Source organism: Dermacentor albipictus, chromosome 4, assembly GCF_038994185.2.
Source record: "Dermacentor albipictus isolate Rhodes 1998 colony chromosome 4, USDA_Dalb.pri_finalv2, whole genome shotgun sequence".
Taxonomy (NCBI): domain Eukaryota; kingdom Metazoa; phylum Arthropoda; class Arachnida; order Ixodida; family Ixodidae; genus Dermacentor; species Dermacentor albipictus.
Window position 1 is genome coordinate 77211700 of NC_091824.1, and position 23206 is coordinate 77234905.

The 23206-nt window shown below is 45.8% G+C and overlaps 2 protein-coding genes across 3 annotated transcripts in view; one reads left to right on the top strand and one right to left on the bottom strand.

Moving 5' to 3' along the window:
- LOC135916462 (tropomodulin-like) overlaps positions 1 to 23206 on the bottom strand; it is a 151351-nt gene that overhangs the window by 126680 nt on the left and 1465 nt on the right. Inside the window, exons 1-2 of one of the 2 annotated variants that reach the window (XM_065449825.2) lie at positions 8893 to 9376; positions 719 to 819 (exon numbers count right to left, since the gene is read on the bottom strand). In XM_065449825.2, the coding sequence (XP_065305897.1) occupies positions 719 to 819; positions 8893 to 8910 (119 nt within the window). In that variant the 5' untranslated portion in view covers positions 8911 to 9376. Of the gene's footprint in view, positions 1 to 718; positions 820 to 8892; positions 9377 to 23206 lie in introns of those variants that run through there. The other variant, XM_065449824.1, reaches the window with a different exon arrangement.
- The window catches only part of LOC135916461 (uncharacterized), a 44353-nt gene continuing 43662 nt past the window's right edge, over positions 22516 to 23206 (top strand). Inside the window, exon 1 of the mRNA XM_065449823.2 lies at positions 22516 to 22724. Within this exon, the coding sequence (XP_065305895.1) occupies positions 22652 to 22724 (73 nt within the window). The 5' untranslated portion in view covers positions 22516 to 22651. The remainder of the gene's footprint in view (positions 22725 to 23206) is intronic.

Below are 23206 nucleotides of genomic sequence, written 5' to 3' on the forward strand. Positions count from 1 at the left end.
AAAACTTGAGAACGACGAAACCGTTAACGTTGGCAGCCACTCTAATGAGAGCTTGGAACTAGTATCGTACGTTAACCCCCTTTAACGGAGCGTTATATCGCCATATAGTTGTTTTGAAGTTCAGTGTTTTGACGGAAGCCCGTCTGGTCGGGTTGGAACGTGGTGAAAAGGTAAATAAAACCCGGTACACTACGCCGACCAAAGTCGCTCACTGAGTCACTCATGATTCAGGCTACGCCACACACTCTCAACAACAGCGATGACAATCTGCCGTCAGTGTATGCGCGCTGCCTGCGTCACGTGTTCAAGAAAATTTAAACGAGCTGCTCGAACAGCTTTGTCTATTTTACCTGTGAACAAGGCTGCCGTGTGAAAGCCGAAACGTCTTCTTTTCTTTTAAATTTTACTTTGTCGGCGTAGCGCGCCCCGGGTATTTTTTTGCTACCTTTTCACTATAGTTGTATTGGTAACAGAGACCTCTTCGAGTTGAACTCTTCTGGATGGAGTAAGGCATGCAACTGAAAGAAAGAAGGCAAACCGTGATGCACACTCATTGAGGAGCAGTGCATACGATTACTATAGCATGCACGCAAACAAAAACGCATGCATCGCGTGTGCAGAACGTGCTTGTCGTCAAGGAACGATGCCGGGGTCAACGGGCGACCATCGATCGCCTTGAGCATGCCGTGATCCCTGGAGGCGTCCGCGGGACACTTACTTGTTGTGCGACGAGAACATCCCGCCCCCGGAGCTGAACACTTGTATCCGCCGCCCTATCGTTTTCGAGAACTCGCTCGTTCGCTGCTCGAAGATGCTTCCCTGCACCGGCGATGGGAAAAAAATTTGGTTAAAGATGCGGAACTTGCAACGCGGTAGCACTGTCACAAGGATAACACGCACAGGTACAGCCCACCGCAAAATTTTTCGGCCCTCGGAGTTCGCGAAACGTTCCAACTTCCTAGTGATTTTCCCATTTGTTCTGGAATTTACGCAGTCGATGCCGTTGGAAAAAAGTACCCACGGTGTCTTCCGGTTTGAGGGAGAATACATTGACCACAACGAGCCCTGCCTTTCGTTACGCTGTCTGCCAGCTCTGAAAAATTTTGCCGTTACAGCTAATTGTAAGAACACAAACAGACATCTGTTGCAATAATACCTTTTTGCGAACTAGTTGCTTCATACTTGAATTATAAACGTGAACCTCAAGATGCGTAAGAAAAAAAAAAAGGAAGAGGACAGGACGGAGCACAGTACTGTTGCTGCGATCTGTCCTGTCTTCATTTTTTTCTCTTCTTGTGAATCTTGCGCAGCATGTCTATAATGCAAATAGACAGTCTACGGACAAAACACAGGGTTGAGCGTTCTTAGTTAAATTTAAAACAATGCCCAATACACTATAGGCCGAATTTATTTCCTCAGATTCGTTTTAAGCAGAGAAATGTCAATATTCGAGGGCAGAGTGGTGCGTGGAATAAACAAGCAGTGGTAAATATAGATCGGTAATTATGCAAACTTAAATATTTAGCCGGTGGAAACGTGATGTATTAAGCATCATACTGGCAATAATTAGCTACTGAACCATGAAAGGTACACCTATACTTGCTAGAATTAAAGTGCGTGTGAGTACAACAAAAACTGCCGGAAAATAAAAGGGGACTTTCTGCTCAGGCACACAGATCGCCGATATTCGAAGAGATTGCTGATGATAATCTAGATATGAATTATGGAAACGATATGAAATATCGAATTGCTACATTAGCTTTACGATAATATTAATATGATTGGGCGTATGTACTCTTTGCCGTAACTCGCCGCCACTTACAATGCTTGTTGCTCCACGTTTAAATAGATATGCTTATTCTCATGATCATGGCATATTTGGCTTTTATGCCTTATGACCATACCTCTGCAAACAGTCTTCTGCACTGTTTAGGAAGAAACTTATCAAGAAATGAGCAGGTAAACAGTTGAGCAGATAATCCCCGAATTATCATGGTCACCCTTCACTTCATGTAATCGAAACAGACGCCGACAACACCGGCACTTTGTCATTCTAGTAATCTGCCAAAAAAAAAAAAAGATTGCAACGGAACTTGAGTTTTTTCATTAAACGCCGCACATTTTCAAAATTGAAAACAGGAAATAGTGACTTCTACCCATAGATAACTTCGTATTCTGGGAGTTTTCCAATGTGCCTAAGTACGCAAGCTACGGCGTTTATAAGCAACAGTCGATTTAAAGTGCAAGGTACGGCTTAGTCGGTTGCTTATCATGGACTGTATGGAGTACAGAATGACGAAATTAAATTTTCAAGGGGTCCATGCCGGAAGTCGTGGCACGAGGAAACCACAAGAAAGCTATATTGGTCTGCCGGTCGAGCGTGCTGGACGTACTAGCATGCTGGACGTACAGTGGGAAGGCACTCAAGAAAGCGTGCCCAAGGCCGTGTGGGGGTTTTTCGCCAGTGCGCACACAGAATGCGTATTTGTTGCGCGCATGCGGCTGCAGCACGTACACATCTTAAGCGTTTTGGCAAGCGGGTCGCGAAAACTTTTTTTTCCCTGCCCAGCTAATTCTCTTTGGAGCACCGCCAAGCAATGCACCCCCTACAGACCCGAGCAATAGAAATACAAATTAAATTCACAGGCTGGGTCTTTGAGAACCGTTCAAGCTGCAGTGTATGCAAGAGCCCTATACTGAAAGTATTGCACATCACTACCGGTTCATTAGTTTTGTAATGTTGAAAACGAAGGCGAGCCGTCTTCTTCTCGAGGTGACGTTACCTCTTTCATAGTTCCCATTTTATTCGCATCAGACTTTCCTAACATTTTCGAAAGTTTGACACTCTGGCCCTGTGGAGCTGTCTTCTATACCACCCAAAGTACGCGCTGCCATTGAGTCGCTTGCGCCAGCCTCTGATGTTTCACAGCACTGACTTCCCGTCTTATCTCGCATAAATCTAGAGATATCGGAACACGACGGTATCAGCTTAGTGCCCCAGACAGGGCGTAGGGAGGCTCGCCATGCACGACCTTGCACGAGATGGTACACGTGTCCACTAACGTTGCAGCCATATGTTCTTCGTTACAGTATCTGCATGAAATGGGCCTCGATGCTTACTAGTAATTTCATTCTCACACTACGCCGCTTGGCAACTCAGGTAATAATAAAACGGTTCGATCACTTCGTTTAACGCAATGCTCGCCGAACGCTGCACACTAATCCTTTAAACAGTGTTCCGTTTAATTGGCTGCGAATGGTCAACAGTGTTCTTTGATTAGCATAAAGGTAGAATAAATGATGGGTCGTTGACGGTTCAGTGAGGAAGTAAAAAACTTGCTCGGAATATGCCTCTTGACATAACACGGCAATTACTGCCCTTTATTTTCCTATTAATTTGTTATGCCTTCAATACCTGCATATAGTCCTGCACATCGTTATGATTATTGTTTTTCGCGTTGTGCTAGTTTCACATACCATGCTGATTTGAGATATTTCTACGCCCACTGCGATATCTGGGGACTATATCGGGAAAGCAGTATAGGCACATAAATAAAAATAAATAATATTTTTTTTTTGTGTTCCAGCCTATTCCCTGGCGAACGGAGTGAGGCTAAATTTTGTTACGCACCAGGACAATAAATTCAGCAGAGCAGACCGACAAAGCTTCCGCGGTGTCCTAAAATAATAAACACCGTTGGTGACTAGGCCGTCACGATGTCTATCGACCAAGTACATTTCCTGTGTTCCACAAGAACGACGACCACTCTGCAGTGCGCGCCCACCCACCCAATATTAATCACCTGCCAATCTTATGGCACCGGGTTGCAGGAAAATGCTCAAGACTCTACGCACCATAATGCCAATCATGAATGACTGTGGTTGGAATTTCTTTTCTGCAGGGAAATTTAACTGCATGCTTACGAAACAAATCACTACGCATGGCTGTTCGGTTTCTATAGCACCATCGTGCAGAGATTACGCCGCTTGTCTCACGCCCACAGCAGAGAGTTACAGCGTGAAAAATCATGCTGTCTAGCACCAGGCGCTAAATGTTGTCTCAAGACTGGCGTACAAAAATCACTGCCTATTACACTCGGAGTGTCTCTCGTATGTACAAATTTAGGGATAGGTGGTTCAAAGCAAAAGAGATATTGAAACTCGAGCATCTATTCTGCATAGCTACGGATAGTGACACTGTCAAAGCGGTCGAATGGATAGCGCTTGCGAACTACATGAAAGATCAAAGTCACGACTTTAGCGCTTACAATTGGTTGAACTTTGATGCAGGGAAAGAGGGAGATAGGGAGAAACGCCATGTGTTTGCAGCAGCCGCGCATTTAGCATGGTACGTGAGCTTTGTGCATTGTATGTACAAAGAGCCCGCATCGGTTGCCGAAAAACATGATAAACGTGATGTTTAGTTTGTTTTATTTGCCTTCCGGGAAACTCGGTTACCCAAAGATTGTGTCGTTGCGGAAGTTATCTGGGCAGCCTAACCTTCTCGACCCGCTCTGCCACGCATAAGATTTATTTATTTATTTATTTATTTATTTATTTATTTATTTATTTATTTATTTATTTATTTATTTATTTATTTATTTATTTCAAAGTACCTTACAGGCCCCAAGGGAGCATTGAGTAAGGGGGGCGTCATTGAACAAATGACAAGTGAAAACAGATATATGAGCGCTAAAAAATGTGAGAGCTAGAAATAATTTTAATGATCACGTGCTTGCAAAACAGTGTAAGAAAAAAACGCTAAATCAATACAAAGAGTTGTCGGGAAAGAAATGAAAAGTACATTTCACGGTAACACAAAAAGCGATGTAACACTCGCGCAAGATAACGTACATAGCGCGAGCACATAAAGAAAGCAAAATTGAAACAACAATAACAACAACAAAAAGAAAGTCGTGACCCATACGTGACACGCACTATATGACATGACATATGTACAGATGAATATAGATGTACAGATGCATAAGTGGAGGAGAAAACGGGAAGGCAATGCGAGTTTCAATAGTGCTTACTAAGGTTTACAGTTTACATTATATAGGACTGTCCGCGATGCCGAAGTTGAGTTGAGTGGTTGTAGGCTACTGGTGGGATTAGCCTTGCAGTTGCTGCCGGAAATTGCTCCACCGTAGCGACGCTTAACATAAATAAATCACATAATCAGACACAGACCTCACAATTACACATGGTCACTCCTCAGTTCACCATGTGGAGGCCAAATCCGTGTCCTGTAGGTACTTTAAAAGAAGGCGAGAGACCTCCTTCCTACACAACCGGTTGGAGTGAGAGGCAGCTAGAGCCAATAGGGAGTGAACATTCGCAAAAACCATGTAGCGGTGAGTAAGTAGGCGCTGCGGAATAGGCGCTTCAGTCACGATATTTTGTGGAATACCAGAAAAGAATTTTGGGAGTAGATATTTTCTTGATACAGAATATATTAATGGTATTTTCAAATTTGAAATCACAGATAGCCACGCAACGCACAACTCCTCCATGTTTTCTAATGTGCCGAATTCGAAGTCTTGACCCCGGCCACTCATCTCCGCGTTTCCTGCACGAAGCACTTGCGTAACCATTACAATTATGTTCTCTTCACTCAAGATAAGCAACCGTGTAGTCACTCGCATGGGTAATTACCGAATGGCGATGAATCTCAGTTTCTTACACGTATTCTGAGCCTCGAAAATTTGGCTGCGCTTACGCATATGTCGAATTTTTTAGTTTTTTTCTTCGCTGTAATGCCTAGATTTAACCTACCTTTTGAATAGCTGCTGTTTTTTTTGTGTGTGATTTTACTCAGAGTTTGTTGCGCTCACAGTCACCGTTTGTGCAAGCGTTGGGAGGCGGTGCCATTAAGCCAGCCGTGCACTCCTGCTGTGGTTCATGGACTGACAAAATAATATTTTTCGCTGGCTGCAGATGTCTCTGGGCAGCACGTTTTTTTACACGCCTGATATCCTTTTGTTTGGCCTTCATCACGCTAAAAACAAACAAACAAACCAAAGCAAGCGAATGTTAGATCCTGAAGTGATACGCTTTACCAATTTTTTTTCTAATGATGCATAGACGTTCCGCTAGCCAAGAACGCTTTAGTTGGCTGGGAGCCTGCTTACAGGTAATTTACAGATTTGGTAATTCAGTATACGACGTTTCAATGGATTGCAGCCTGACTTGCAGTGTCACGTGAATTCGCTGCTTCATATGAGGGCGAATCATAGTTTTTTGCCCCTATAGTTTTTTAGCCAAAATAAGGCACATACAGCTAATTACAAATATACGTTCTACGTACCTTACACTATTTATCAAGATAGTCCCCACACCGGTTCAGACCCCATTTGTCCCATCGCAGCACTAAATTTGATATGCCCCTGTGCCATGTTCTCGTCAGTCAGCGACGCACGTGGCCTCTCTTAACGTTCATTGTCATGCAAGTTTTCACGGCCTTTTGCAAACTCACACTTCTCGCAGCGATACATCTTTCCTCATACGTAGGCTGCATTTTCCTATGGGTTTCGATGGGCGTTCGTCACTTGCTCTATAGAAAACGAATCACGCTTTGTTGCTCGTACGCCGTGGACGTGTGAAGCACAACCACCATCTTCAACAACTGACAACAGCGCCGTTTAGCAGAATGCGTTGTTTGGCAAGTTGGTTCATTGTATTTTTAATATTTGTTTTTTTTCTGATTTTGTGTTTTTTCTCCTCTTATCTGCTGCTGATACTCTGATACGCCTGCGCTGGCATGAACTGATATTTAAGTGTTTCCCTCGAATAAAACTCAGTTGTTAGTTTGCGCCTGTCCCGTCTTCTTCCTTGTGATCGTCTACAAAGCGCATCCAATCCGCCGTGCCGGTCCAAGAAAGGTCCACCGCTGGGAATGAATATGATGACTTCGTATTTACAGGGTATGTCCGAAAAGTAACATCAATGAGTCGATTAAAAAAAAATTATTGGTCAGATCGGCACAACGCATTAAAATGTTTCCAAATAGTCTCCTCCTGCGTCGATACATCGCTTCCAGCGAGATTTCCAGGCATCGAAGGCGTCACGGTAAGCCTCCTACGGAATGTCCTCTAGACCCTTGGCGCAAGCCTCTTTGACTTTGTCAACTGTTCCGAAATGATACCTTCTCATGGGAGTTTTCAAGCAGGGAACAAAAATAAGTCTAGGAGAGCCACGTCAGGCTAGCAGGGTGGTTTGGGAACCGTTGGCACTATTGAATTGACCAGGAAGCGGGTCACGAGGAAGGCCGTGTGGGCTGGCACTTTGTCATAGTAAAGTTTTTAATCGCTTCGCATGCCAGGCCGGGCACGATGAACACTTCATTTGAAACTTTTAAGCCCTTCCACGTAGAGTTTGGCCTTTGCGGTAGTACCATGTGCTACAAACTCATGGTGGACAAGCCCCTTGAGGTCAAGGAACACAATGAGCACGGTCTTGACCTTTGACTTGCTCAGTCTGGCCTTCTTAGGGCGAAGGGACGCCATGCTGTGCCACTCGGCTCTTTGCCTTCTTGTTTCGGGGTCGTATTCAAACACCCAAGACTCGTCAGCTATGATGACGTTGTCTAAAAAGTAGGGGTCCCTTTCACGCAAGTCCCAAAGTTCCTGGCATGTTTCAAGACGGTGCGATTTTTGTCATCCGCTAACACTTTGGGCACAATCTTCGCACACACTTTTGATACATGCAAATTCGTCAAAATCTCGCGAATTGTACTTTTTGGAATGTTTACTTTCTGTGCGACAAAAAGGACACTCAAATGATGGTCCGTGTTCGAAAGATCGCTCCCACGCATCACATTCTTGTCGGTGAGGGTCGATGACGGTCGGTGACGGTCGGTTATGGTCGCCCAGCGTGTGCTTAATTACTGACCTCTTCACGACCTTCTACGAAGGCCTCGTGCTACCGGCAGACTTGACTTCCCGACAAACAATTATCAACAAATGCCGTCTTTATCACAGGAAAAATTTCCACAGAGGACTTGCCGAGTTTTTCTCAAAACTAGATGGGAATTGTTTGTTCTAACGAGCGCTGCATTACGACTTGCATGGAAAATGAAAACGAGATTCACGGAATAGCCTGTCTTTTCTCTCCAGAATGTCGCGGACGACTGAGCGACCACCCGTGCATAGCCTAACTTCCCCCTTCACGAGTCCCAACTGGTCCTGTGTAAAGCGACGTATAGTCGTTTCACAATGTAATCACTGACATTCTATTTCGGACAAACCCTATACAGCTGTTTATTTTTGGAAAAAAAAGGAGGAGGGGCGGGGGTAAAGACTGATTCGCCCTCGTACTGTTTGCACATGCTTCAGCAGTAGTGTGGACCTCATGCTTTGTAATTATATGGTAAACAATTTACAGATGGGTTAGCCACAATTTCGCTTGTACTGAACTGTACTGAACGTAGAACTGAAAAACTTCGCATAGTACATGTGGTCTTTATGGTTTCCGAACTAAGTCTTATATGGTTTATAAACTAAAAGAATAACCACAACATCAAGTAATAAAGACAGTCGAATTGTCCATGTGGTCTTGCGAGGTTCGAAACAAGAACAAGCCACAGCTCCAAGTAACGAAGACAATGAGACGCCCGGCGGGTCTCTAATGCTTGTGATGGTCATTGAGAGCCTGATGCAAAAAACTGAGGGTTTTCGAGTGACCCAACAGGTATTTCACAAAACGGATGCCAGGAAGATAGCGCCCTGTATTGAGTGACAATGAATGAGAAACGGATAAGTCTAAATGATCTACTACCCCACTTTTTGAGGCTAATTAGTGAATCCCCCGTTTCTTACTGGCACAAACGCAAAGTGAAACAGAAAAAATAAAGAAGAAAATTGCCCCCATGCTGAAATACAAAATCAAACCAACCTGCATTAGGACATCCATTGCTAAAGGCAGTCAGGAGCTGGAGGTATAAAAAAAGGCTCGAAGAGGAGTGGAGGGGAGACGCCCCTTTGCACGCAAGGCCGCTTCGGCGTCTCCGGTGGCCCGCCGTAAACAAAACCACTTCCTCCAGGCAGGAGCACTGACCACAACACACCGGCGAGCAAAACAGAACCGCTCTTTATCTTCCTTTTTCTCGTTCCGGTAGCTCCTATGCACGCGCACCTACTCCGATGATTCTAAAGGATGTATTCCCGCGCTCTTGCGCTCGTTCACGGGTCTCCCGGGCGGATGCTGGTGGCTACAGCTGCTGTCGAATGCATCTGCAGGGTTTGTTGAAGCTGTATCACTGCCGCGCCGAGGCAGTTGTCGCCGGTGGTCGAAGAACAGCTGAAGAGATGATAATGAGGTGGAGAAGGAGGAGGTGTTCCAGGAGAGTCCCGCTGTTTTGGAAAAAAAGAACGGCGCCCTTTTTTTTCTCGACCGCGTGCGCCTCTCGGAAGATGAGGAAGCCCTTATGCCTGAGAGGAGAGGAATGAAAGAGAGGGCAAGAAATAAGCAGGAGAGCGGGAGGCAGACATGTAAGGGTGGGCGAGCTTGGCTCGCTCGCCCCAGTGGCAAAGTGGGGTGGGGGGGGGGGGGGGCACGAGGAGAAGGAACAAACATGGCGGCGGCAACATAGCAGTGTGACGGCAGGCTCTGTTGGCGGAGGCGGTAGCTGCTAGGTTCAGATATGACTCCAGGCGCGGAACTCTTACATTTTCTTTTTCCTTGAGTTGCTCTTTGTTTTGCGGGAATCCTCCTCTTTTTTCGTCTTCGACTTCGAGACTCCCCCGCGCCAGGGTTGAGCCTGGACGCTCTCCAGGGTTGCTTTAAAAAGCGACCTCCCCCGAGAAACTCGCGTTCGGCTCATTCCTGTGAGGATGGCGGGGGAGGGAGAGACACGGGCACAGCGACGATGCCAGATGCCCGGCCTGCTCGCACAGGGAAAAGTTTAGACGGAGACGTAACAGTCTGAAAGTACTGAAGGATGCCGCCGCGGGGATGCGGAGAAAAACATTTACCTCTTTCTCGGTCGACGCTTAGCTTGGAGCGCCTCGCGAAGCTGGAACGTCGGGGCCGTCTCAATGAGCGGAGGAGGTGCATGTGTTCGGCGTGTTGCAGGTGATCGCGGCACAAGCAAATATCTCGTTACAGACAGGCGATCCTCAACGTTTAGCAAACGCGGGCTCGTCGAGCCTTGCACAGTTTATTAAGACACGTTGTTTGCAAACCTCGTTTACCTGATTGTGTAGAAGGGACGGAAAGCGCGTAATGCTCGGGCCGTAAGGTATGCCGGTACACTGAGGGACTTGTCCGTTAACTGCTCGCCGCTTGAAGCCTAAAGAAAACGACAAGAAATGTGGCATGCCAAGACCAAGCGTGCTGATGTAAGGTTCTGGTAAAGAACGTCAAAGTTTCTCACGTACAATTCAGTACCAGCTTGACTTTCTTCCTTCCTCTTCGGCCTCGGCGCAACTCAGGAGCAATGCTTCGCACAGATAAGGTCGTTTTATGTGCGCAGCCAGTCATCGCCTCCCTCTTTTTATAGATGTTGTATCTGTGAACTGGTCTTCCCGTCCTGTGAACACTGTCACGGACACTTGAGTGTGCTACATCGCAATGTGGCCAAGGGCATTAATTAGACCTTTGCCACGAGGCAAGCTACCCACCCATTCACCAGCGCCTATCCAGAAGTCAAAGCAACATTGACGCCGACTGTTGACGGGTCACCAAAATACCCTTCCACCTGAACCTGACAACCTGAACTAACTGATGAAAAGGGCCAGCGGCGATTGCTACCGTGGGGACGGCTTTGACCTCGGATTCCCAGGTTGCTATACGGGGGCGGAGGTACAACATTGGAGGCGGAGTTAGTTCGGTGGAATGGTGCGATATCATGAGCGGGGTATTGCGAACGATTAGACGATTGTGATCGGCCGCGATACAGTCATCAGATTCCCTAGTCTGGTCATCTAGGGAAGACGATGGTATTAAAAGCGGAGACTTTTGGTGTTGTTGGCGGTGCTGACGTGTCCTGATGTGAACTCAGACGTTTAATATGGCCTACATGGAATGGGCTTTCGTATCTGGAGTCAGTGTAAATAATGTAAAATAAACACGTTTTCTGTCATTCCTACAACTGGACGCACTCGTCAATGAGCCTGGCGGATTCTTGGCTCAAACGCCACCACGAGCCGCAACAAGTGCCTGCGAAGCGCAACTTAATAAAAGAGCGCCAGATGCAGCAGCTATCCAATGGACTAGACCATTAGGTTTTTAGAACCCCACAATTTTGTCCTGTCAGAAGAAGAAAATAGTGAAGTTTGTTGTTCATCAAGGTGTCGTCATTATGTCTGCCATCCATCATACTTCAATATCACAACCACGTAGTTTGGTAGATTCGCTCGCGAGCGTGCACGAGTTAGGAAAATGCCGTCTCGCTCTCGGCTGGGCTGGACATCGTAGCAGCCACCCTGATCACCCTTCGGGCTTCTCGAATAAGAGTATCAGGCCGATGACAGCCACGTCGGCCACCGTCAACATCGGCCGCTGTCACGTCATCCTTACAATGAAGAACATCTTTAAAAATGTTGGTGGCAACGGGAAGCAGTAGTTGAAACTATTACCACATCGCCCTTGTACCTTACCTATTACCACATAACAGTGGCTCACTTGTCATTTTAAGACCGGTTCACTAGGCGCAAGCAGGCTTGCAAAAGCTGTTCGAGATAAATGCAAACATGAACCTCGCCGTATTTGTCAACTTGGGAAGCTTGCGGAGTACTTTGCCGTCCACGTCGGCTTGGGAGACACATGCATGCGTTGTTACTCATGCAAAAAGGTCGAGTGCCACGCAAATATATATAGAACGAAAGCATGAAAACACAGGCAACAATCCATTTCTGCGGCAGCAATCTAAATATATACCGCGTGGTCTTTCGTCAAAGCAGAGCTGGTGCGAGTAACCGTGACAAGGTTATCTGAAAGGAAGGCGAGAGAAGGATGCCAGCTGCAAGGCGAGGAGGAAACCGCCCAGCTATTTCGAAAGGAAAACAACAAGCGTCGCTTCGGTATTTCTCAAAAGCATTAGGCCGCAACCGAGACAACGTCTCTCGACCACCGGTGGTGGCAACTCTTGTTTCTGGTCCCCTTTTCTGTCTGTTTGTTTCTGTCAGGAGACAGGGACGCCGTTGTCACCACGCTGATGTTCCCCAGTCTCCTCACCTGCCTTCTGGGGGCCTTGCGGTAGATGGAACAAGGCCAAGGTCTTTGAGCCCGGGTCGGTAGCGCAAACTTAGACGCAGCGCAGTCGAAGCTGCCTTGTCAGGAGGCGAGGTGTCGTTCCAACCACGCAAAACTACGCCCAGATTACCTGCGCAAGGCTACTTCATCTGCACTTGCATTCCTTCCCGGACTGTTATCAGGCATAGTCTTGAAGCGTCGCACGTGAAGTGCTGTCCAACCTACAAGTGACGATGTTGTAGCGTGGCGCGGCGACGGGACTAATTTCAGCGAGTCGTCCCACGGGTTCTGCAGCGCCAGTGTTGCGTGAGACTAGGCGCGTGCAAGTGCTTCATAAATACACGCCGGTGAGTGAAAAAAAGCGGGGATGCGAGGAAAGGGCGCCAATGGTTCCTGTTCTTTACGAGCTTGGCTGAGACCCGTCCTGGCGACGAGCTGGCTTGTCCCACCGACGCGACCTTGTGCTCCACTGCCTTCCGCTTGCATCAGCGCCAGGCATTTCCGAAGAGGAGATGGATCAGGGTTTCACGAAAAAGAAAAAATGGCCATACAAGCACCAAGAGTGAGAGAGAGAGAGAGAGGAAAGGAAGGACAGTGCGACAAACTCCGAATTTTCGTGCACGATCCCTGCTTGTCGGTTTCTCTTCGAGCGATTCGCGATCAGAGCTTCTCCATAAGTGAACCGAACGCAATCGCCACATAAGACATTATATATATATATATATATATATATATATATATATATATATATATATATATATATATATATATATATATATATATATATATATATATATATATATATATATATATATTGATGAAAAGGCAGAGAGGTCGGTCGGAGCTTGCGTGCTCTAACCTGCTGCTCTGCACAAGGGTAAGGGAGAAGGGGAAGGAAAGATGATCATAATGATGATGATGATGATGATGATGACGGGATGATGACCACAGATTAGGAGGATGCTGACATGCACGATAAATTATGGAAGATTGCACCGGCGCACGTCGATATTGTATAAATGGTCTAGAACATCCCTCAATGAAGATTGTTGCATATCTGGACTCTTGACATAACAGTACGTATGGTGCCGACAAGGCCATGACACAGGCGTTTCTGTGCCATCTGTTCGACATTACAATTGTATTCCGAGGATCTCAAGCGCTGTGGAACGTTCTGTAGGAGACATTAGCAAATGAAGCAAGAAAGAAACTGCGTATGAGTGGAGTATATAGCTGAAAATTCCCGGGCGTATTTTCGTAGCTGCCTACTTGTTGACGATGGCAGGGAAATTGGGCGAAGATATATGCTTTGGCTTATGCAGCAGAAACCATTCTTGGTGGCTTACGGTACGAATTGATGAACAAGTTTCTTGCAGAGCATCGTCTACTATGTACTACATGCTGCCAATAGCGTCAGCCCGCCTACAAATAATAGTTCTTACAAGATTGGATGCAGCGCTTTGACATTCTGTGCAGCCGGCTTCAACCATGATGGTATTGCCTGGGGCGATTAACCACAGACGTTACCCAAAGCGTGACCTCCGAGATTGCAGTTGCACGCCGGTGCGATCTTTCTCGGAGTCCACACTAAAAGTATATTATTTTCTGCTGTAGCTATTGGACAGGAATCTGAGACTATCGCCTATGCGCACCGTCGGTCCAGTGTTTCACCCAGCATAAGAATGATATTGCCTGAAATTCGCCCCTTTGCAGGATTCCAACAACCAACTGGGTTCTTGTTCTAACCTAATATAGTCTCTTCGAATTTGTTACATCGCAGTGGTCAGCCTTATGTATTCTCCGATTTCTACCATAGTATTGTTTTCAGGACGTTACAAATAAGAACAACTCTTTAAAATAACTAAAACCACCACCCTGTCGCGAGTGTCGCAGCACAAAAACCATCTTGATCTAGCGACACACATATTCAGAAGTGTCGAATTTTTTTTTTGCTGTCGAGATTACATACCATAATGAAGTATTTGTCAGCACTAAAGACTCCTTCGTTCCAAAAATGATGTGCGACTGGTATAGGCATCGCACCTCAGCCAAAAAAGAGCAATAAACGAAGCTCCAGTTTCTTCTTTAACGAAGCCATGCCAAGTACAGCAGAAAAGTCCATGCATTTCTCATCATTCCTATGCTCGTTTAAGGTCCCAGGAACCAGCCCTTCTAGTAATTTGAGTAGAAAGCTTTATGGCTCAAAGGCTTGAAGAAAACTGTTTAACTCCCTGGATGCTTCCGGTCTGATCTCACCTGTGGACGCACTACTCGTCAGATGAGCCTTTCTACACTCCAACAAAGACGCGGTCACAGTTTGCACTTGACGTAGTAGTTCTGCGGAAACCCGCAAGGTGGAGAGAAGTAATGAATAAAGGGAAAATGAGTTTGCACTTATACGTCACACAGCACGCTCGTAGCTTACAAATAGCATAGAAAAAAAAATAATCTCGGCAATGCCCGTCAGAACAAACTCGGCAATACAAACACGGCAAAACCGCCAATATTGTACGCGATAGAGAACTAAAGATAGAGAAGAGATAGGAAGCATGAGTTATGATGTAAACGTCACGTCGGCTTTCGGCTTCGACAAGGGAGAATGCCAGGGAGGAATGTTGCTTGCCAATGGGAGATAACCCATTCCTACGCGGAGGGTAACCCTCCCTTTCGTGCGATCCCATCGCAATATTACATTTGCTTCTGTCTCTGCTATTGCTAAAACCTTTTGTAAAAATTCGCACTAAAACGTTCCCCGCACGGGGAACGTTTTACTTTACAACTGCATAACCAACATTCCGGGCCCTTTAAGATTTCAAATATCGCTCAAGCAGATGCTGGAGCGATATCTGAAATTAGGTGTCGCTCTAATTTTCTAAAAAGGGGCTTGAAATTTATTGGAGTTTCCGTTCTTACAGAAAGTGGCGCCACATAGAAATGTCACGAAGACTGACAGAGTCTCCTGCTTCCTGCATGATGCAGTCTAAGTTACCTCACAATTGAGTATAAAATACCATCTGCATTGAAATGCATGTAACACAATACACTGACTCTTCATACAACGCATATATTACAGTACTATGTAGTATGCTATGTAATATCGCGTGTACATATACTCGCAGTACCGTGCGCCAATATCGAGACGTTTGGCCTCTTTTCTCCAGCGCTGGCAAAGAGAAAGGGCGAAGCTCTTGTTCAATGTCGCTCGCTTCTGCGTCCTGTGTTCATGTTGTTTTCGCCCTGATGGCGTGCCGATCAGCAAGCTCGAATACAATGGCGCACGTTCAAGAATCCAGAGTCAGCGCTTCTGCGATGGCAGCCCATGCAGTGACCCGGCGTTGCCAATCGCGTCAGCAGAAAAAGCCGTCCGTGTAGTCAACGTCTTATCCGCTGCGTTATGTCGCGTTATCGGGCGCCAACGCGTGATCTTTGCGCTCCGAACAGCTCGGACTAAACGTCACCTGCACGACTGCTATGTAGGTGCCAGGGCAAAGCAATGTGCGCAACAAACGACAGTTTGGTTGGTCAAGGCACGTGTATGAACTAGTTTACGAGCACGAAGAACGATGACGACGAAATTTCGAGAGAGACAACTAATCAATTTCCATGTTAGATTGATTGTTCTCCTTCCCAACCATAGCTTTCTTTTATTTCTTATCTATTATTATTATTATTATTATTATTTTACACCCGCTTTTCATCTGATTATTTCCTTTTTTTCTCCAAACACAAAATGTTAACTTTTAAACTCCAACACTCAAATTGTTAACTCCCTTGGTATCATTATTATTTTTATGCATCTAATTGAACCACCCGATTCTTGGCCAATACCCCACTGTGGTTATGTGCCACGGCCACTCAGGACGACAACAACAACAACAACAACAATAGCGGTCAGAGTAGTGGCACGAATGGTAAACGCTGGTTGTCGTAGATGTCAGTAACTGTTTTAAGTGCTATAAATATTTACAAAATGTAGATGTGAGCGACTAGTGTTATTCAACACAGCAGAGGCAATAACATTTTCCGGCGTTTTAAAATGGCGCTTATTTTCCGGGTTGATGACGAGCTTCCGGCAAACGCTTAGTATGCTATATATCCTAGTATTCGGACAAAGACTATATGGCTTGTGAAGACATATACCACATTAATGGCTCCCGCGAAAGAACCTGGAACCGAATGAAAGAGGAGTCCTTGGACCTCAGTTTCCTTCGAATTCGCAAGCTATATTGCAATGTAGCTTGCAACGTATCATAGACAATGTGCTCAAGCGTGGGATAACGATGCACACTGCAACAACCCTCTTGCGTCGCCTTTTGGCGAAATACATTACGTTGGCGATTCCGCACGCGTAGGTGGGACTGTGCATACCGATTATTTCCGATGGCCGAAACTTTGGTCTGACATGGAATCTAGAACGGCATTTTCTTTTTAAAGTATGTACTTCACTAACGATAAGCGTCTGAGTACGAGTATCTGCCGATAAGGCAGCAAAACTCACCTGTCAGTAGTTGTCGGACGCGCATAATTTCACACTAAATGCACTTACGGATGTTCATTCCAGCCCCCTTGGACAGAGCGTTTTTGTTGTCGCTTATGCTATTTCTGTATACGTTCGTTTTACTAATTGGTTGAATGAATGACCGACTTAGGACTGACGTTTGAGAGAGAGAGACAGAGAAAGAGAGAGACAGAGAAAGAGAGAGACAAGTAAGGACAGGAAATAAAGAGAGGTCAACAAGACGAGCATCCGTTTCGCTACCCTACGCTGGGGTAACAGAAATGGGGAATAGAAAGAGGAAAAGAGGAAAGAGAGTGGAACCCTTAGTACACGGGGGATGACGCAGAGGAGATCTATAAGCGGGCTCTCACGCCGATGCACTTCCAAGTCCTAAAGAAGCATCGCGGCTACGAGAGGCGCCGTAGGAAGGATCGCGATTTAGCTTAGATAATTTGGGGTTGTTTAAAGTAAGCCCAAAATTTAACAGATGTGGCCATTGGGGCTGCGAATCAAACGCGCGACCTCGGGCTCAGCAGCGGAACGCCGCAGTCATTGCGCCGTTGTGGCGGGCAAAAATGTTTGTTCACTCGACAATGAATGCTAGAGAAAAACTGGTGACAAATGCTGCCAAAATCAATCAATCAATCAATCAATCAATCAATCAATCAATCAATCAATCAATCAATCAATCAATCAATCAATCAATCAATCAATCAATCAATCAATGAATGAATGATCAACAACGGTCGCTCAAGCAGTGATAAGAGAAAGGAAACATAGGGTAGGTTGCTGCCTAGTTTGCAGCAACTAAGCATTTTTACCAGACTATAAATGTAACTTCAAGAGACACGAAGAGAGCGGTGTGGATGAGGGAGCAAATGGTGGTAGCCGATATTCTAGTAGACATTAAAAAAAAAATGAAGCTGGGCCGGCCATGTAATGCGTAGGGCAGATAACCGGCGGTTCCATTAGAATTACAGTATGGGCGCCAACATATGGAGAGAGAGAGAGAGAGAGTGAGAGAGAAAAGGGAAGGAAAGACAGGGAGGTTAGCCAGTGTAAATACCGGCTGGCTACCCTGTGCTGGGGAAAGGGGTAAAGGGAATAAAAGCAGAAGGAAGAGAGAAAAAAAAGCAAGAAAAATGCCAACATATGGAAAGCGCAGTTGAAGACGGCGCGAAGTTACGTGGGGTGTGAAAATGAGGAAATCTTGAGGCACAACTTGGAACAAGCTAACGCCAGACATGGGTAATTGGATGATAGGTAGGAGAGGCCTTTGTCCTGCAGTGGACATAAAAATAGGCTCATGAAGCTAGTTTCAGTATGTATAATGAAGCCCGATTGTCACTGTCAGAGGCCCCTCATCCTCGAAAAGCAGCTTGAGTGCTTCCTTACGTGACTTCACAGAACTGCCTGTTTGCACCGAATGACCAGTGTACTACCAGTACAAGATGCATTGAAAATATAGGAGGTAAATATGACATAAGCGTCGGCGTGTGCCCCGAGTAGGACAGCCAAGTCGTCATGAATTTGATAGACAGCACCAATATTTCGCAAAAACTTCGTTCTTCTGGCCTCTAATTACGTAGCTCTTCGTTTTTATTACCTTCTGTATGCGAAATTGTGATTGTAAATGCTATTGCATTTCTATTGTTGCTGCATCTAACTCCTTGTTTAAAGTATTATGGATGCTAATAGAAGATATTGTCCGACTCCAAAGATACATCTACTACTCCAAATTTCTGTTAATATTTGTCCTAACCCGCCGTGGTTGCTCAGCGGCTATGGTGTTGGGCTGCAGAGCACGAGGTCGCGGCATTGAATCCCGGCCACGGCGGCTGCATTTCGATGGGGCGAAGTGCGAAAACACCCATGTACTTAGATTTAAGTGCACGTTAAAGGACCCCAGGTGGTCGAAATTTCCGGAGTCCTCCACTACGGCGTACCTCATAATCAGAATGTGGTTTTGGCATGTAAAACCACAGAATTTAAATTTTTAAAAAAATATTTATCCTGGTGCTGAAATTGGCCCGATAAAATGAATTAGCGGCGAGCGTAAAACCCGAGCTGCCGTCACTAAACGTCGTGAAACAAGCGCGCCGCACAAGTGAAACGGAAAGATAAGTAGGAGCAGTTGCAATGTGCTTTCTTAACCAAACCGTGCAATTGCAAAAATGGTAGGATCGATGTACTACCCACGATTATCCGTGTTAACAACGCATGAGATGCTCAGTGCTCAGGCAGAACTATTTCCGGCCAAGCATTTCAGGCTAACCGCACTCGGTATGGCACCGTCAACACCATCTAGCCGTGATTCTTATGGTGAGCGAACGACTACGACGCAGATTACTATGCAGTAATTTTAGTGTGGATGTCAACGGCTAACCACGTTGAATTAAGATGAAAGACAGCGGTGGATTGGCCCTCCTTAGCAACCCAAGCGCAAAGAAGGAAGATGTCAAGGTGACACCGCGAGACGGAAAATGTATCGCCCTCCTAGTGATTCATAGCTGCCGGTTAGACTTGGCCAACCGCGACGTCGTTTTTCTGGCGCTAGCATTTGTTTGGCATGACATTTCTTGAACCGCTGCCTCACGTGTTTACTTTTCTTCGTGATTTTTGTTCTTTGGCTTTAGCACCTTACTCGCTGACATCATGGCCGTAACTCTTGAATGTTGTCTTGGCATTGTCTCTTCTTCTATTTTTCTACCTTTTTGTTTTTCTTTTGACAGAGGAGTTTTCAACACACTGATGAACTTCCTACAGGTGATGAGCAAATACTTCCAACCTCGCAACTTCCTTCCAGTGCATTCATTCGGGAAATAGGGAAACGGGGTTTCACTAACAGGCTGAATTTCAAAATGAGTGTTGGAAAACAGCGAAATCTTTCGGTAACATTTTGACATAGTTTTGGCTTGTTTGTTTTCGAGAGTTCTCTTGTGGTCTTCCGAACGATTCGGACAAACAAGTCGTCGATCATCCAGAAAGAATAACAAATTAGCTCACCTTTTGCGAAACATGTTTTTCCATGGTACCACCAATAGGGTTTTACAGAAGCACTGGCATCGTGCAACTACCGCGAGGCCGTCCAAACAATTGGCTAACAGCTATTTCACAGCCATTCCCATTGTTGAGTGACTAGTCTCTATAACTATGTTGCCAAGGAGACTGCGAAATTTGGAATTCATCCCTCATCGCTTTCGTCTTCGCTTTTATCGGTATGTAGCGTTCTTTTTTTTTTAAACTGAACAAACTAGCCATTCACGAACGTCAAAGTGCAGTGTCTATGTCGAGTGTGTCTTTTAGCTCTACCATGATTTCTTGCACATTACAGAAAAACGGGCTTCTTCTTCTGTTCTTCTATTTTGCGCTGATATTTAGATTTCCGTTACCACGTTTATGACTCATCACATACAGACGAGCTTCTCAGTATGGAACTATATCTGCGTGGTTGATTTCCTTACACGGGCAAATGCCCGAAATTACGGCTTCTTGATAGGCGAAAGCAGCCGTGCACCAAACTTTGGCTATCACTGTTTAAACTTAGCGACGTGTCAATTATAAGTTTGGTTGCTACACTGCGCTGCGCACGGCGTCAGGTGTTGAAAGTATAAGTACGGACGTGAGTAAAACACCCAACACACCATCGTTGTCGTACCGTCGCCTCCATTTAAGAACTTCATGACATTGTAATAATCCCTTTGTTGTCATGTCATCGCTATCATACCACCGTCATCACTCTATCGCTGTCACTGCGTTGTCATATTGTCGTTATCACGCCCCCATCTTCCAGCCATCGTCATACCGTCATCTTCGTTCCATCGTCATCGGTCCGCAATTCTCATTCTATCCTAGCCATGTCATTGTCGGCATTGCATCGTCATTAAAGAGTCAGCGTCATGCCATCATGGCCGTTCTATAGTCGCCATTTTGTTGTAGTGATCCCACATTCGTAATCCCATTTATTCATCCTTTTGTCGTCACGCAGTGGCCGTCATTACACCTTCGTCATATCATTGTCGTCATACCGTCATCATAGAGTCGTCGTCAGTCCAGCATCGTCATACCATTGTAATCAATCTTGATAATAATAATAATAATAATAATAATAATAATAATAATAATAATAATAATAATAATAATAATAATAATAATAATAATAATAATAATAATAATAATAATCCCGTTGTCGTCATGCCGTCGCCCGTCATTTCAGCTTCATCACTATTTTGGTCACGCCATAGTCATCATACCATCGTCGTCTCTCCAGGGTCGGCATCATTTGGTCGCCATGCCATTCTCACCATTGCATCGTCGTCGTGCAGTTGTCGTGGTGATGTCATAGTCGTTTCATCATCGTCATTCTGTCGTAGTGATTTGACTCGTCGTCATCCCAGCATCGCCATACCGTTGTCGTGAGGCCATTGTCGTCGTTCAAGCTCCGTCATTTCTTGAACCACACCACCATCGTTACTCGAGCATCGGCATCACCTTATCATCGTGCCGTCGCCTTCAAGACGCTGTCGTCATTGAACCATCATCATGTAGTTGTCGTCGTCACGCTGTCGTGTCCACTCCATCGTCATCATTTTGTCATAGGGATTCCGGTGTCGTCATTCCATCGTCTTTATTTCGTCATCGTCATACAGGCATCGTCGTGCCGTCGTGGCCGTTCCATAGTCGTCATTCCTTCATTTAGGCTCAGCATGACGAGTTAATGTTGAGCGAGGCGATTTCGAGTGAAAGATGTGTCGAACTGGGTCGCGTGGTCCCTACTCGCAAATGGTCGCTAAGCAAGAACAGCGTTATTCACAAACACCCGTGAAAGCTTTGCTTAAACCGACTGCCAAGCCTATGGCATCCGCCCATTTTTTAAAAATCGTATATTGCTTTTCTGAAAGTCACCAGCAAACCTTTCACAACGTGACCCGACACTGCTGAGTCAGCTGTGGGTAGGAGTAGCATTCACCAATTCCTACAGCTATCGTATTGGAATGGCGGACTCACCAATGGGCGCTAAGTGCAAGTGTGAAGAGACCATCAGTCACCTATTGTGCCACTGTTCTCGCTTTGACAACCAACGTCAGACTCTTCAGTGTGCTTAGAATAGACTGGATGACAGGCCATTTACAGAAGCAAAGATCTTGGGAGCTTGGCCTCACAGTTCATTAGGCCAGAAAACAGTTCGAGCGCTTCTTCACTACCTGAAGGCAACAGATTTGAGTGCCCAACTACTGGTATCCCACCCCTAACCTCGTGCATGTAGAAGTGCGGTATAGACTCATGTTTTCTCTCAGTCTCTTTCACTCCCCATTCACCTCCCCACGTGCAGGGTAGCAAACTGGACTAAGCCTGGTTAACCTCCCTGCATTTCCTTCTTGCCTTCCCTCTCTCTCTCTCTCTCTACCCTCCCCCCCCCTCCGTCAAGTAACGCTAAACAGGTCATCAATAACAACATTCAGGCTTCCTTAAAGTTGAATAGGATTCACATACGCGGATTATGGCAAGAGTGTGATGGCGACGGAACGATAAAGAGTCTGGTCGTAGCAACAAAAGGCAAAGACTGCTCATTGCCGTTATTTTTTTTTTTCAGATGACGGCACTGAACAAGTTCAGTACTATCGACAATAATTAAGCGCAGCGCTTCCTCGTTTCTGTGGCCCGTGACATCCCTGTACAGCTACTTATCGAAGGCTTCATTCGGTCGGCGATGGACAGATAAGGTTCCTCGGAACTCATCTATAAAAAGAAGATAGCTCAGGCACCTCTATCACCCGCCAGCGCTGATAGGGGGGCTTGGAGGAGAGATATTTAGAGCCGGCCGCTCCCAATATCTCGCCAAGGCTCCTCCCCGCCGTCAGGAGGGGGTGTCAATTTCGCCCTTTCTGCAGCGAAGCCGGACGTACAAGCAACAAGAAAGTCTGAGCGCATCAAGGCCTCACGCGCGTGTGCACCGGAGCAATGCTGTTCATGCGCCGGTGGCTGGCTCTCGCCCTTTTGTTTGTGGCCAACGCAGCGTTAATCAGTGGCTTGGGTAAGCTCGATTCTTTTACATGTATGCGGCTCCCAACGTGCGGAGTTTTGCCATGTGTCTCCTTGTTCAAAGCAATCGACTCACATTGGGCAACGCGATGGAACGGACTTTGTGATGTTGATATTAGAAGCTGTACTGTTGTAAGAAGCCACCTTCTAAGGTTTTTCCTTTCTTCGTTTACATGAGCAGAGACAGCGCTTCACACTTCTAACTTGAATTTGAACACAGGAACGTGTGTTCGTGACGCAGTAATCTTTTCCCCCCATCATTAAACGTGCTGCTTCAGCTGCTCCAAGTCAATGGGAGGGTTAGTAAAAACGCTTGTCGACTGTACTCTGTCTTGCAATAAATCGTTCTTAATTTCCTCATCATTCGTTTATGAATCACGGTCAGCGATGTGAAAGTCGCAGAACTCGCGTTTTACTTTCACACATATTTCGGAACTGCAGTCTCAATACATGCTTATGTGTATGGCTCTAGCG